This window comes from Ptychodera flava, chromosome 21 (assembly GCF_041260155.1).
Source record: "Ptychodera flava strain L36383 chromosome 21, AS_Pfla_20210202, whole genome shotgun sequence".
NCBI classification, from domain to species: domain Eukaryota; kingdom Metazoa; phylum Hemichordata; class Enteropneusta; family Ptychoderidae; genus Ptychodera; species Ptychodera flava.
In genome coordinates this window covers 8305498-8322525 of record NC_091948.1, presented here as the reverse complement: position 1 = coordinate 8322525, position 17028 = coordinate 8305498, and the positions used below count along the sequence as shown (strand labels likewise).

At 43.4% G+C, this 17028-nt stretch overlaps 1 protein-coding gene across 1 annotated transcript in view; it reads right to left on the bottom strand.

Moving 5' to 3' along the window:
- Nucleotides 1-298: 298 nt before the first annotated feature.
- Nucleotides 299-17028, bottom strand: part of LOC139121291 (nuclear receptor subfamily 2 group F member 1-A-like) — a 31610-nt gene continuing 14880 nt past the window's right edge. The window contains 6 exon segments of the mRNA XM_070686068.1: nt 299-691; nt 4590-5111; nt 5363-5557; nt 5560-5602; nt 5605-5724; nt 5727-5864. Coding sequence (XP_070542169.1) covers nt 417-691; nt 4590-5111; nt 5363-5557; nt 5560-5602; nt 5605-5724; nt 5727-5834 — 1263 coding nt within the window. The 5' untranslated portion in view covers nt 5835-5864 and the 3' untranslated portion in view covers nt 299-416.

Sequence of the window (17028 nt, the reverse complement as noted above, 5' to 3'; positions counted from 1 at the left end):
TTGTTTTTAAACAAACGCAGTTAAAAACTCGTTTCGCTCTTTTCAGATGAAATTAACAATAGGTAACATAAAACTCAACAAGTTCCTGTCTGTATAGGTTTCTTTTTTTCTTTTGAATTCTTCATAGAAAAAATATGAGACCTAACGCTTTTTTTTTTTGTTACTTAAAACGCTGAAAAACATGATACAGATAAAGTGTCTAGAGTATAACATTAACAACACTAACAAATGTCATCTTTTCAGGAAATTCGATTTTCCAAGTCCAAAATATAATCGTTTCTATCTCTGTTTAAAAAAAAAAGACAGTCATACGGTGTGCTGCTTGGTTTCGTTATACCAAAGACTTGTTAGATTTTTTTTATGGCAAGAAAGACGTCTTATACAATTGTGTTACTTTTGACAGTTCGGATTTTCCCCTACTGTATGGCCATATAGGGCCAATTAAACGAACTGCCTGATAGCAACATGTCTCGTATCAGTGTTTCTATCGGTGTTTTACCTACCAAACGGACGAAGAATAGCTGTTCAATAACTTGTGAGCTGACGGTACGTAAAGACGGTAGACGAAGTAACAGTTTACCGAAGCGGTTGGGTTGGTTCGGGTATTGGCTTCTCACGTACTCTTCTAGGGCGCACTGTGACTTCTCTTGAAGACTCTCTATGTGTGCCGCGTCTGATAACCCACACGCATCTGTCAGAGATAGAGAGAAAAGGAGAGAGGATATAAAGGAATTGTCACTCGATGGTTTGTTATATGAGAGAGAGAGAGAGAGAGAGAGAGAGAGAGAGAGAGAGAGAGAGAGAGAGAGAGAGAGAGAGAGAGAGAGAGAGAGAGAGAGAGAGAGCACTACTACTCTTTGGACAGGTTGTAAAAGGCTTCCGTTTATTTAATATATGGATGTACACACACAATCACGGCACAGATGTGTACACTAGCAGATACTATTCTCTCTCTCTCTCCCTCTCTCTTCAGCATTACTCTCTCCATTTATAAAGAAGATGCATAGCTGCGGTTTTTTGATAAAATTGATTAACGACGCCCCAGTTTGCTGACACCCGGGAGGATGCTAAACCATGACCGTAAAATAACCATCCGAATACCGATCCAGGAGCAAACAAATGTCAAAATCTATCGTGCGGGCCAAGGTGTGTGATTGTGTGTGTCTCTGTGTGTGTGAGCATGTGTGTTGGCATTGATGGGTGCACATGCCTGGTAGAATTGAACAATGTGCAGAAAAGCAAGGTTATGTCTAAACAGATGGCCGACGGGATAGCCCCACTATTTTTCATAAAAATATGACGGCTGTGTGTGTGTGTGTGTATATTTGACTGACGCATTCTTTAGTCAATGGAAAATTTTTGGCCATGATTTTTTAGTGTGATTTCGGCAGATTGCTCTGAGACTCATAAAAAGCGTTGAAAATACGAAACAGATGTGGACTGCGCTGGGCTTGGAATCCAGATCCGAGCAATCGCAGAATTGTTGATCGTGTCGACCGGTTGACAAGAGAAACGCCAGGCTCCAGAATCGGATTTATTTTCTTGTCTTTCGAAATTGAAAGATATGAATAGACACGAAAAAAAAACTCAGAGAGGGATAGAAAGAATGAGAAATAACGAGAGACTGGCAAATTACACACAGGAGAGTAAAGCATTTCAAAGGTTGGGCATTGAAGCGTCTTTCTGTTTTTTTCTTCTCAAACATGAAAGGGTAGAAAGGAACTTTGGAACGTGAGGGAATTTGAGTATGTGGTGTGGATATCCAACATTGTAAACAAGCCCAGAAACCGACGCACTGTGTAGTGTCCGTACACACAGCCATGACGATTTGTACGGCTTGTTTTACACTTCGCAATGAACTTGCCCACTTTCTTTCTTTATCTCTGCCTCCCTCCCTCTGTCTCTCTCTCCCCGCCTAAAATCTCTACAAATTCCTGCAGTCTAAAGCAAATACAATCACGAAAGCAAGAGCGATAACTTTGCGACTTCCATCAAAACGCGGCCTAATTAGATAAAAATCTTGCAGATGCACTGATCTATTTGAATTTTAAATGACAGTCCGCCAGGAGATTAAGAAAAAAGCAGAAAAAAGGGGGAGCCTGTAGAGTGGGTTTCAAAAGGTATCGCTCGTTTTCCGCATAATAACAAACCGATAGAATGGCAAACAAAAGAAAGGACAACTGCAGCTTTTATCGATAACTTTTTATAGAGAGATCTTTTGAAAATCTCATTTTAATATCGTGAAGTGGGCAATACGGTGCGTTGGGTGAGCTCAGACATGGCTTTTTGGAAGCCACAAGTCAGCCGGGCTGGATAGTGGTAAATGAACTACCAGCAATAGCCTACACTGTTGCTAATTCCGAACTTGACTTTCAATCGCTCAAATCGACAATATGGTCCGACTGTGTGGAGAACGCGCTGTTTATTTTAAACAAGATGCCAGGCCTTCTTAAATGCTTTGAAGATTAAAACCAAGGTTTTTTTGGCGGATTTTATTTTCTTGTGGTCGAAGGAAATTTCGACAATGTCTTGATTTCAACATTACCCGACTGCCTGGACATTAAGAGGACTAGCAAATCGTCTTTGAACTTGGAACCGTCGGGACAGGCGCTGCTTGAAGTCTTCGTGGAATTTACAGGGCTATAATTTTTCCCCTAATGAATCTTGCATCGTCAGAAACTGATGTCCAAATCTACCTATACCGCAAGCTTGTCATTTTCCAGCGTCTCCTGCTAATGGCGCCAAAAAATCACGACCGTACCACTGCCTTCGCTGCATGATTTCTTTATGGCCGTGGCACATTGATTTGCTGTGTGAAAATATTAATACAACCTGCGCGATAAAGGAATAATTAATTTAAAACCATAAAGCGATCTCTGTCTTCGCTAATGTTCATACTGTTTTCTCAGATTTTCGCGGGGGGTTTAAACCATTCAAGAAAAATACCCCTTGGCCACACAATATCATTAAAATCTCCTGGCTTCTTTCGAGCTGCCTAAAATCATGATCTATTATCTTTCATCAACGAAATCGAGAAAATAATACGTCAGAAAGAAAGATCGGAACGAAAAGACACGCATGGTTAGCTCTTGTATTAGAAATTAATGCCCGGTGCTATGGGAGAGCGGGAGAAATTAACGAAGTGCTTGAATCGAGAAATTATACCCACATAACAATTTAGTAATATGGAGAGGACACGAAAAAAACACGGCGGTTGATTGAATTTTGGATATTATCTCACTCCGCTCCGCGAATTTGTTTGTTTTTTGACTCGTTGACGAAGAAAATCACGGACAAGTAAGTCGATGAATGAAACTAAATTCTTGGCTTCGTGTCGTAATACAAGAATTACTGCACAGAAGTCCGCTTTACACAGTCGGGTGTCCGTCTCAATTCGTGCCGCGGCATCGGAAAACGTTTTTTTTTCTTTCATTTTTTTTGAAACTTACAGTCCATATGTCAACGACTTAGCCTATTCATATACTGCACCTAATGTGGCGCGGTCAAAGGATTTTGGCATTGGGGGCACGCGATGACGTCCCCTCGCCCCGACCGAACAACACTGCGACCTTCCCGGTCGCATTCTGATATCGGCTACTATAGAAACAAAGGAACGCGTCGAATTCCACTGTTTTCGATACACGCACGCGGCAAGCTGGGACCTACCGACCGGGCAAAGTGTCAAAAACACAGCAGAATTTTCTAAATTAATGTCTGAGCAAATACTTGATTTTAATAGGTGCGTATGAAGTCTGTACACACGAAGCATATGATATATATGTACTACACGCCTGGCGGTTGACACGAAAAACAACACATGCCTGATATACAACAAAATTTCGTCGACTCTCTCGCATACTTTCTTTACTACAATTTCGACCGCGACGGGAAAATTCAAATTTTGAAATAATGACGGCGCCGTCGACATTAGTTGGTCGGCTGCTTAACTGAACGAGTCGAATTGACCCAAAGTACAAGTTTCATACGCGTGAAATATCCACAGTGAAAAGCTGTCTGAATTTAGCGTACGACGGGGTCACGCATATGACCCCGCTTTCTGGTAAAGAGGGGTCCTAAAGCCATTACAATGGACCTCGAGGTTAGGGGTTTTTGACCATGTCTTCCTTCAGTTTCGACAACATTTTGGCTGGCTCTATAGTAATCATCGCTCCAAGCCCATGCCGGTATTGTTCACTCCAGTCCCCTTTCACTCCAATGCATCTAAGCTTTTAATAAAGTCCAAAGGGGATCTTTATTTTGGTAACTCTTGAACCGGACAACTGGTAAACGGCAAAGCAGACCTCGGAAAACCAGGATGTCTGGGATATGGCCAACCTAGGGATTTTTTCGAAACTCATGCACGGAGAGCGCTGGAAAACCCCCGTCGGAAAAGAGTGCTCCCGGAGTCAGACTGAAAGTTCCAAAGTTTCTGTCAGTACCGAGCCCACAGTGTTTGTGTACAGTACACTCTGAGCGTTCAATAAATGAATCAATGGCGGCCGAAACGGTACACATTACAAGCGGCAAAGCAACTGTCACCCAAGTGCTGTCCAAACGCATGCATGAATGAAAGACTGAAGACAACTTACCTGACGTGAAAAGTACTATTGCCTTGAGACAACTGTACTCAGCGGAGTCCACATGGAGAGCCTTCAATTTTTCCACTTGCTCTTGGAATATGCGAATATGATCCATAAACGCTACTACACGGTCGGCGGACATGGGACTGGTATGGAGGCCGGAGGCTGCTAACAGTGGTGCTACATGTAATGGCATTGAACACTGAGAGGCGTTGAGAACAAACAACTCGCTCCATACCATTCGAAGGAGGGCTACTTGATCGGTGACTTGAAGATCGGGAAAAAATGGAATGTTGCGAGCCCATTCAACTGCACTGAACAACAAACGGGCTGCTAGCTCGCATATCCCATCTATTCCCATCATGTTAGACTGCATGCATTGAGCTCCATATCGGGAAGTCGGATATGGTTCGGCACGGAGCAGAAGCGATATAAATCCAGAAAGGTACGAGTGCCCGTCGAATCTGCCGTCAGTTAGGGCATATTGACCGGGGACTGGCTGAGTCGGAGGAATCCTACCTCGCTGGACCGCTGCGAGAAAGGCAAGAAAACAGGAGTTGAAGTTTTGGTCAGTTTCAAACGCACATGCCCATGACATAGTGTGTCCCCTCAAGTCCAACTGCACGTATGTAATACACCAATCATGCTCACAACACAGACCAGCAAACCTATCCTATCCCTACCATTGAAAGACGACGTTTCCACAGAGCTTTGCAAGACTAAATTACTTTCTACGGCACAATGTACGCACGATATAAGAAAGTAAAACTCACATTGCTTACCTTCCCTGCGCATTCCACTTTTCAAGCATTTTTTCAGTCGGCAGTACTGGCACTGGTTGCGGTGATGTTGGTCGATGGGGCAGTTGCGATTTGCACGGCACGTGTAGGTCAGATTTCGCCGTACACTCCGTTTGAAGAAACTTTTACAGCCCTCGCACGTAAACTGACCATAGTGCTTGCCACTGCTCTTATCCCACAAACCACACACTCAATATGTTGCTGCTGGGGCGTCTGCCCTGTTGCGACTGCTGTTGGGCTGTAGTCGCTGCCGGCGTGGTCGTTTGCTGCGGCGTTGTTGTCTGTTGTGGTGGTGTCTGTTGCGACGGAGTTGTCGTAGTCTGCTGCGGAGTTGGTGGCTGGGGTAGTGGGGCTGCGGCGGCGGCTGCGGCTGTTGTTGTGGCTGCGGCTGCTGCTGCTTGTCGGCTGACAGGTCTTCATTAGGGTCTCGCCATGTACTAACTGCCATCGCCATATTTCGGCGGAGTACAATGTATGCGACCGACTGTTCAGGCATGGAGCAGAGGTGGGAAACAAATAAAAGAAAAGTTCAGGTTAAGGTTGTGATCTTTACACATGAGATCAAAACTTGGAAACCCCCATAATAAAAGCAGTGGCCTTAGTGGCCAAAAGTGATAGAAAAAGGACGAAACTCTGGCCATGACTACTATTTGGTATCGCTCACCTTCTGAAGACTTGAATCAGCGACCTAGATCGTCTGTCATGTAACACTAGTACTGTGACAAAAAGGCTGAAAACCGAAGGCGGCTTCAGCCCTAGTGCGGAGTAATTTTTTGAAGTGGGATGTGCGTGAATGTCTGTATATACTGAACTTTGACTCTTTTGTTGAAACTGTCGGGTTTCTATGACAATTATTGCCTTATATGGAAAGAAATGTCAGCTAGGTTCAAGGGGGTGATTGGAAGCTGATAATTAAAGGCGACTGCGTCGATCCTTGAGGGTTGTCAGGGCCTGTCATTCGGTGCAGCTAGCTGCTCGCTGATTGGTCGCCGCTGCCTCTACTTATCGGTGCCATATTGTCAATATATCCTTACGCTTCTTGTTTATTTAGGAAATCCACTTTATAGAGGTCATGTGGCTGGGACACCAATCAAACCACCAAACGATGTTTATTGGTCGGGAATTACCGCATTGTCGAGGTGTGAAAAATGGGTGGATGATGACAATAAGTTATACATATGATAAATCATAGCTAGCCGTAGTTGGGTGAATCAATTCGATTATGAACACTACGAGCACAGCTCCTTGGCGCGCCGCATTCCCGTTCCCAGCTATCCGACCTTCCCTAACTTCTTCATACGCGGTCGATGCCGACGCGTCTAAACACACAGCAATTACCCGGGACCATCTTCGCGGCTACTGTGTCGCTTGGAGTTCTCTGATCTCAGAGCGTGGATTTCGCCTCTTTTTGTTTCCCTTCGGATACTGGCATATTTTGGGGTAAAAAAATCCAGCTGTTTTTGGTTGTGACATTCAATATCTAGCAAGCACTGGCTCGGCTGGAGAGAAATATTTTCACTTCACCCGTGTACGCACAGCTATGTAGGTAATTAAAGTTCAACTACAAAAGTGATGCGTCGATAACGCGCTCTGAGTATTTGTAATTATGTAACCGCGCGGTGTCAACTTCACCTTAGTTGACCTGGTGATTTGTTTTACTACAGAATTTCTCAAGACGTTTACCGGGCTGAAGTCATTGTTTATGTTTAAAACGTGTGTCGAGCTAACGATCTGACGTGTCTGTGCCCCCGCGCCACGAGGGAGTATCTTCGTTCTTATTAAAGCGACTACGAGAGGTGCAAATGTCAGAGCTTTGACACAAATCAAGTCTGCAGTCGTTAAATTCTTGGTTCCGCTCGTTAAAAATTAACAATAATCCATGGCGACTTTGGTGCGTCACGAAAGGGCCACGGGTCGCGGGAGAACGAAAATGAGAGAGAGAGAGGTTGAAGAAAAAAAGAAGAAACACGATGTGTTTTTTTTTTTCGCCGCCTGTCCCGGCGTCGTGTCGTAAAACATTTCCCGCTGTAAAAATGTAAGCGCAAGCGATACGCCTTACAGGGGCACGGAGTGGCAGGTAGTGCATAAGATGAGATGCAATAGGGCAACATGGGCCAAGTGGCAGACCCAAACAAGATGGATGGAGCAAGACACTCACAAACAAAGCCATTTGAGCAATCATTGTGATGGGGGCGGAGACTAGCGACCTAAAGGTTTCGAACTACTTTACTCATTCGCCCCATGTGCACCGATAAGGGCACTACAACAAGCGGCGAGCCTCCCTCCGAAATGTATCTTTCTCTCTCTCTGTCTCTCTGACTTGGGAAGAAATCCATGTCTGATTTCTTAAACTCGTATAAAAATTAATGCGCTCGTCTGACTAAACGGCGGAACGCTAGCTAAAGCTTGCCACCGTAGCCGGGTGGTTGTGTATCGAAATCGAAATGCTGAATGCAAATACAGTGATTGTAAACCGCTAGTCGAAATCCTCTGAAACAAAGTTATCTTTTAACAAATGAAATTGATTGCAATGCAACGATTTCTTCACCAATATTGGCATCGAGAGCAAACGAACATATCAAAGTGGTTCTGCATTGAAACCGAGCGTTTACGTCCGACGCAATTGCATTCATAAGAAGGGAAGAAACCAGCCTGTTAAATCGGCCTCTCCATTGTACCCTTTCTAAAGTTCTACATAACCGCGCCAAGTCACAACAAATGCCTGCTTTTGAGGACTCCTCCATCGCTTAAGAACCCGGCACAAAAGGGTGCAATTTGAAAGACGCAGACACTATTGTTCCCGAATACATGTAAACACCGTTCACAAAGCAATGAGCCCAGCCCGTAGGTACAAGTTGTGCATACAGATAGTCCTATCTTGAATGCGGTGTTCCTGCCTTGACCCCAATACACAAATTTGCGCCCTGTTGGGCAGGCTCTTATTTGGGAAGCGTTTTGCCAAGGTCTCCGTGTCAATGTTATACATGCCCGCATTAGGCTAACCGCTTTGCTCGCCAGACAAACGTACACGGACCCCTCACACTAGAGTTCAGAAGCGGTGTCAGATCACCTCACAGGTCCTGTCAACCTGGCTCCGGTTGCGACCCGTAAACATCGCGCAGAGTGAGCATATGACAGGGGCTTTCCGCGCGAGCTGCAGCGCTCGACAGCCCGGAAAAACCGCTCCTCTGGCATGAAAGATCAAGAGCTGATCACAGCCATTGACCTACCGTTAGTACTCATTAGGCTTGTTGATTTCCTCTATGATGGTAGAGGTGGAACAGGGACGGATATTGCTTCGTGTTTGCGGAAATTTCTTCGAGTACTTTTTAGGTCCTTCGGGCAAGATTGTGGCAAATCTGAAAACAGCAAATGTCGCCATTTAAATTAAGGTATATCTCGTCATTACAAGGTGGGAATGGTTAAAAAACCCATGCGAACAGTTTTGCTGATATCCTCTTTGCTTAAATTACAGGGCAGGCCAAAACGTCAGCAGAGCACAGGCGTGTGCCGTTTTGCTCACGCTTCGATCCCGGGCTTTCGAAGTGCGCCCTCTAACATGGACCTCAAGTTCGTTTGTAACATTGTGACTAAATCTTGTTTCACAAAACGCCTCGGCCGAAATGACTTCTGTAATACGCCGATAAGGAGCTTTAATGACGCGGTCGGAGTAACATCACGACTGTTTTTGTATTCCACGACGCACTTGACCTCAGACGAGACCTCGGGTCACGCCAGCTCCGGAAGAGGGTCATTAGAAACGGTCAACAGTTAAAGTGTTTGATGAAAGGATCGCTCTGTTGGCTGTGTAAACCTGTTACGCAATAGTTAAACGTTTGTTCAGTAATGCGATTCCAATGAGCATGGGACAACACTAACACCGTTTGTTGATTAAACGGACAATTAAACGGTAATGGCTGTTTGGGCGTTAATGGGCTTAACACTGTTTGCGTAAATGATTAGATCACGCCGATACAGATCTTGGACTGGTGTGTGTGTTTTTTTCCCCAGTGGGCTAAAGAGGTGGAGCCGTATTGTGAATGGTGATGTCATCTGAGGCCACGCTACTGACCACGCTACCTTTCTTGCGTAGTTACGCGCCACCTTGCATCACGCCTAGATCATTTTTTCCTCTGCTCAAGTTACGTTTCATTTCTACCTTCATCGGGTCATTAACAGTTATCGACCCCCCTCCCCCCCCGCGCCGCCTCTCGTGTAGAGCATCGGTCCATGCCTACACACCGGCAGATCCTTGTTCAGTGATGGTGGCGAAAGAATAAACCGGTGTGTGCAAATATCAGTGCCGAGGTTTTTTTTTCTCTTGCTACAGGCGCCCTCGCATCGGTCACTATAGGGAAGAACTTTCCATGGTACAGATAGTAGAAAAGCTAGTTTTAAGTTAGCACATTTAAAGTCAAAAGTCTAACTGACCGTGGATGGCGATATTTAATTCATCACGAGTTCAGGTCTGACAAATTAGGGAAGGTACTGAGAGACTTCTAGGAAAATGAGGTTCCATGATAAGTGCAACCGAAGATGACTGCTTTGTTATCTGGATAAGTAAAAAGTAGCTTGCAAGGATGGAGATACATATATTGAAAATACCATACTACAAACCAACAACTGTGGGAACTGCGCGAATCACGTTTACTGGATAATAAAAGGACAAACCACCGCTTAATTAAACTAGCTACCTCGTGTTTGTTTGTTTGTTTGTTTGTTTGGTTTTTGCAAGATGTTGCAAGAGTTACAGTCGCCGTGGTTTAATACACGAAACTGTAACGAAGATTCACCATGATGTGTAACAAACGGGCAAAATAGCCTCAAATTCAAGTTCAGGTGGATTTGGCAAGTCGGATGAATGCAAATGAAAATAAAAAATCCCACTGCCATAGCGGAGAATTGTTGACAGTTCTGATCTCTAGATGAACTTAGAGAGTAAACTGTAAAAAAGTTGGTTTTAACCTGAAACGAATCATTGCAATGTTTGAGAAGACACTGAAAAAAAAGTTGAGCGCTCTTTCTTCCGGGACACATATTGGTCAGCCCTTGTGTTCAAAGTGTTTTATGTTATTCAAATCCTTCCCAAAACTGACCGAAAACTTGAACGTTGCTTCAAATGACGTATATTTTGTTTAACAAAACTTCGGATTTCAATTTAAGATCGAGTGATCCAGGGAAACAAGAATATTTTCACACACCATTGTTTCAGGGAAGCTCTATTTTCGCGGGAAGTGAAAACATGGTAGCCGTCTCCACAACATCGGCGCGTTTTCATTTCTGGAGTGGGTGAAGTGGCGTCGAAACTGATTTGTGATGACCCTTGTACAAACTACTGAGATTAAAATCAGACCATAAATACATGCAATTTCAATTAGCCGTATATGTACAAAGCGAAACAGGTATGTGTCGAAAAAAACAAACCCATGCCGTATATCATGCAACAAAGTCACTCTGTGGTTATGAACCGAGAATGATGTCATGAAAATAAACAAAACAAAACAAAATACAGGGCGACACTTATCTTTTGAATAAAACGCTAGTCAAGAAAGTAAAGAAATACGGGCAAAATTAATGACATTTCATTTCTGATCTTGGATCAGTGAAGGCGGATTTTCAAGGAAAGTCCGCGCTCCACGAGTCACCGACTCGAAGAATTGGTCACGTGACTGTGATACCACGAGGGGATTAAGCGCAAGTGCCAATCACCTTCTGAAGGACGGAAATCGTTATGATTCTTGGGTTAAGAGTCTGGGATTCAAGTCAACAAAGTTTTTGACAAGGTACAATGAAGTGGTTTTCTTATGAGCTTGTTGTCGAGGGAGAAAATCCAAATAATTATGCGAGCGCATACCTGTCAACGAACATCGCGCCACCAATTCAACTTCTTGTAACAATTTACTACTGAGAGGTTATGGGTGTTTAATAAACCATCATCCTTCCACGAAATCACTGAAATACCAGTGATGTATACTTTCAAGGTGACGGACGCGTCTCCCCGACGAAACACGTCACACAAAGTCATTGCCGATCGCGGATATTGTATGATCGATCCCTTGTCATGCACGTGTATTCTGACGATCAAAATTTTATTGTACGCGATATAAAAAAGACACTTCGGGCCTTTACAGGATTCTTTCACCTCCGAAATTTTGATAAATGTTTTGGTCATGATATTTGTTCATGGTTACGCAGGACCTAAGTAAAGTATTTGCCTAATATTTAACAGCAAATCGCTGTAATGAAAACTAACTTTTCACTGACAACTGCATGGGTGGTGTAATTTCCGATCTGGCGCGATATCGCATCTTGTCAATAAACGCCATCTTGGCATCTCGTTTAATCTACAACACCGGTACTTTTGCTTCCAAAAAAAAAAAAAAATCATCAAAAGTTGAAAATGCTACATTTCCATTGAGAAAATCGGGAGTTAGGAAGTTGGTTACCTGTCTTTCCGCCTGATTGTACCTGGCTCGCCAACAGCCAAAACGTTTTAAAATGATACCCAGTGGGTCATTACATCAGAAATCAGAGACGATCAAATAAATATCTTGGTTACCAGGTACACTGCATAGTTATTCTACCATGCAGAGGCGAGTTTTTAAATTACTGCATCGAAAACACCTGTCGAACGCGCTTTTTTGGTACGATTAGCCGAACCGCAAGGAAGTTTAAGTTTCGCAGTTCGAGTCTAAGAAAGAATGTTCAAGTTTTATTTTGTCTCAATTTCTGTTACACTGAGTTACAATATTTTTGCGGAACTACCCGGAAAAAATGTTGAAGAGGAGGGGGAGAGGTGTCGATCACAAAACGTCACGAGCAGCGAGACAAAAGATAAACATACAAGATGTTGACAGGCGCGCAATGTGATACTTGTGATTACCGTATTTTATCAAGCCAGTTCGAAAAATGTCAACATTCATATCAGAAAATGACGTATTGACGGAAGCTTCTAACGGTAGGAGCTCGAGTTGGCGGCTTCTTTGATCTTGGACGTGATCTTCCAGTTGGATGCCGTGGCTGTCAACTGGCAAACTTTTATCCGTTCTCCTCGATTTGATCGTCAGAAATTCTAATTTCTATTAAAAACGTCTCGATGTCTCTCATTTAAACTATCAAGTGACCCAAAATGTTGGAAAAGTTCAGAGTAACAATTCCAGCGAGGAGATTAGTTATGGTGCATATTCACGCTCGTTTTTTTTTTCCATCCTGGCGGGAAACGAGCAAACGATAAAATGGCTGAATTGTACATCTTTCTGTTTCACCACAAAATATAACTTCTATAACTTGCATGATTGATATACTGCTCGTAATATGGATATTTCCTGTTTGAATTGCGTTTTACAAATTGTGGCAATGGCAACACGCATCCATATAACCTTATTAATTGGGCACTCGAGACTTATACAATGCTCTTCTTGTCTAGGCGAGCCGACCCTCTGTTAATATTTTGCGCGGGCTGGGTCTATTAATATACTGACGATCGATAGTGACACAACCTGCAAACACAGTTGTGACTGTGCTTAAACCTGTTTATCATTGTATATACAGTGCCGCAGCGGGAAGATCAATAAAAAGAGAGTAAGGTCCGTGAACACAGTAAATCAAATTGTTAACTGCTGGTGTGTGTGTTTTTTTTTCTCTTGTTCGTGTGACCGAGCCTACCTTGTCCCGCCAAACGATGGCTATACGTCACACCTGTGCGCAGAGTTTAGAACTCGAAATATCTGGCGCGCGTGACTTTCCATCACGCTGTTTCTGATTAAACTTCCCCCAGGGAAACCCTACTCAGCTTTCGGGGTGTTCTGTTGCTCCCCACCCTTTCCCCTCTCGGTGAAGGCCACACTACAGTGCCAATCTCTTCATTTGTGTATAATCCGCACAAGTGTGAACTAAAGGTGTAATTTACGAGAAGTGAATCTCGAAGTCGACGACAGGCCATTGAAGGATTAAGTCGAGTTTTTTCGGTCAATCTCGGCACTTGTTTGAAATACAAATGCACTTTTAAGACCGTGCTGTAGCTGTGGACATTATTAAAAAGTGTATGACGAAATTCAGATTTAATTCCAAGAATGGATGAAAATCGTTTTGCCTGAAAATCGTAGCCCCAGGACATATCGCCACATCAATAGAGTCACCTTTATATGGCGATGTGACAAACTTGTTAAAATTGCATCTCAACAGCACACATGAGACGGTAGCCACACATCGTTCTCCTCATGAAAGTGAATAAATTTCTCGGGGCAAAACTTCATCGTGTTAAACTCATGCATACGCGAAGAACGGGCGAACGATGGAAAAGTCGCGGATGGCGTGACATCGCAATGACGTGGGACCAGCCAAATAACATCTTTTCGCGCGCGAATCGCAATCGACTTGACAAACTTGAGAATGTTATTAAAACTGGTGGCACCCGTCGAGGAGAGAGCTGCAAATCGGCATGTCACGGCCTTATTGCTTGCTCGGGGCTACAGACAAAAACACAAGATTTGCTGACACCTTTACCATGCAATTTCGAATGAAGTATGGCTGACCCCTTCACTCATACCTAACTCTCGTCTAAACACTAAAACAGGAGCAAGCGACATCTTATATCACCTAACAAAAGTCGGTCACAATCTTTTAAAGGAAGCAAATTTTGTACTACAAAGTTTGCTCTGTCTTTGTTAAGTACAGATATATAACTTTCGATAATATGATAATTTTTCATAGTTCAAAGTTTGTCCTGTGACAAACGGCTTAGAAAATTGTCTCGCATCTCGTAGTGCAAAATAGATTTCCCTTCAATCTGAACTCGTCGCAAACGAATGTGATTTTATTGTAAACCAATGAATTCCAGTCTCGACTAAAATTCAGTTGTCAACAATAACAATGGAAGTTAAACATAAGCTCACGTCACCACCGAAGAATTACAGCGTTGGACACTAAATATTTTCAAATAATTTGAAGAGTGGTAAAGAAAACTGCATTTTACAAACAGAACCGTTACGATAAAAGTTACGGCTAATGGAGCTTTAAAGACGACGGCACAACCGTCATGGGGCTCACTATGCCGTAATAATATAAATTATTTGACGTTGTTTTTGTTCAGATCAGGGTGAGATAAACGACTGTCACATGGTTTGCTGATGGTAGTTGGTAAAATCAACACACTTGGCCATCAATTGAGAATAGCAACTCTGTTCTCGTCTGCGTATGTGGGCCAAGGTAACTCACCTTGGCAGGTTCACCTCGGCGGACAATTGATTACGACGTAGATGATAAGTAACATCGTTTTCACAATCAGGAAACACCGCCCTGATAAGAGAACAGGGGATGGAAAATATGGCCTTTAAATATTGGGACTGAAATGTAAAGTCGGAGCTTAATTTGATAGTTTGCTCATACTGAAACGCATCACACTCTAGATATATATAACAACAAATAGACGATACGGTCTATACCGACCCCTAAACTTACAATGAAATAGTAACTGAATTTGCGGAGAGATAACACTTGAATGCAACTTACTCATGTAGTTCTGTAGCAATCACAAAAAGGCGCGTAAATCACTCGTTCGCTGACCTACAACAGTTGCAAAACGTTGGACAGTTCAGATTGAGGAATATCGATAAATAAACAACCTTCAGAGACGCTGTGCATTTTATACTACTTCTCTTATACTTGACTGGTTCATGGCAGGTTGGCGGTACCCTGACAATCCAATTTAAGTTAATTATCCGAAAAAAAGAAACCATTTATGCATGTGAATTGGTGTTGACATTAAGTGTTCAGTTTATATTAATAATTCACTTGAGGTTTCAAGAAATTAACCGCTGTAAAAAGAACTTACGTACGAGAGGGACTGACGGAGAAAGTCATCGAGCCGATAGTTAAACTTTCATTTTTTTTGCTTATTTAAAGCTTCGACAGGCAAGGAGTAAACTCGTGTGACCAAGTCAAATGAAAAAAGGTAATCTAGATTTTTTTTGGCTGCAAAGGAGAAAACATAATCTGAGAGATAATGTTGCGTTGCTCTTCCTGTCACGTGTCTATGGATGGTGTATTTGGTTTGTGCGTTTTGCGGATGATTTTCAAAGTTGTCTCACTCTCGTCGAGGAGGATATTTGAGTGGTCTTTGTAAGCCTGCCTATAGAATTCTGAGCAAATGTTGGCTCGTTTCGAATGTCTTTATCGGTTTCCATATGTATTCTCGATTTGTGTGGCTTTGGGAGTCAGCCCTGTGCGCGCGCTGAGCAGAGTCGGCTGAGGACCAAGTTGTGTAACAACAGCAGACGACAACAACGATGTAAAGATTTGAAACAATAGCATGTGTCATGAGCAACGGAGAGACGGTTCGTTTTGATTGGAATGTGACGCGTACAAAGAATCCCCTTCATGGACTTAAATGTTTCGGTTGGAATTGCGCCGCTAATGATACCGAAAATGGGGCAAACCGCGACTGGTGCCGACATCATATACGTGCTGCAGATCTTCGGCTCCCAGCTGCGCGTGCGCAAAGAAGCTCTCTGTCGTCGACGGGCGCTTCGGTTCCAGATGGAAAAGTTGATACTTTGGCGTGAAATGTAATTGACATTGTGCTGTGAAGCCTATCTTGTCTGTAGGCGCCATAAAAGTACAAGTAGTTGCCGAGTCAACTTGCATCGTTTGTGGAACGGTCTAATTTCTGGGTTATTATTTTGAACTTTTCGAACTCTGCTAGCCTTTTTATTTAAAGCCAGGGACTAAGTATGTTAAATCTGACTAGATCAAATCTCGTGCTAACAAACCCTCACAGCATATTTATTTTTCAAACTCCCGCGGATTTATCTCCAGACAATCTAACTATCCACCTGCTACCGTCGACACATTCCTGTTACAGCCAGAAGTGGACAAAAAATGGACACAGCAAAGCGACAAGTGATACAAAGACGATTATAAAGCTATGATCAATGAATGAATCCCATGCATCGAATTGAAAGATGGCACTTCCCGTACACCCGTAATTACGGAACATATTTCCCACATAGAAAGTTACCGTAATTTTCTGTACGTGATGCGGGCAGGTGTTACATTGAAGAGGATACCGGAAATGGCAAATTATCTCTCGGCGAGCGTCTTCGCCTAGTACCGTTTTCCGCCGGTTGGAATCACAGTGCTGGCTGTGAAAGGGACATCACTGGAGGGCAGCGAGACGAAGCGCGGTAGCTTCACCCCTGGAAAAACAGAACGCCGGGAACATCTTTTGAAGTTGCGCACAAGCCGCTGCATCCGTTTTGCGCGATTTGGCTTTTCAGAGCGTTGTCGGGGGCGGTCGGATGCATGAAGCGGGGGAGAAGAAATCGTCGCGCATTATGTCGACTTGATCAGCAATGAAATCGGTTCCTTAAGCCTATATTAGCTGTAATTATGGGAAATCGAGGACGACGGGGACGAACTCCTCTCAAAGAGCCAGATTTGTGAACTGTATTAAAATCCGTCTGTGAAAATTGCCCCATCTACATAACAGAGACACCTCGCAAAGCCGTTCGCCTTTGCGGTTTAGCTTGCCTCCCAAGACTTTCACATTAAGATATAAAAAATTAGCCTGCTAATCGGGGGTATTTTAAGCACTTTGCAATCAGTGACAGCGGAAATTCAACACCTCTGAAAATGATCATCGGCTAAAA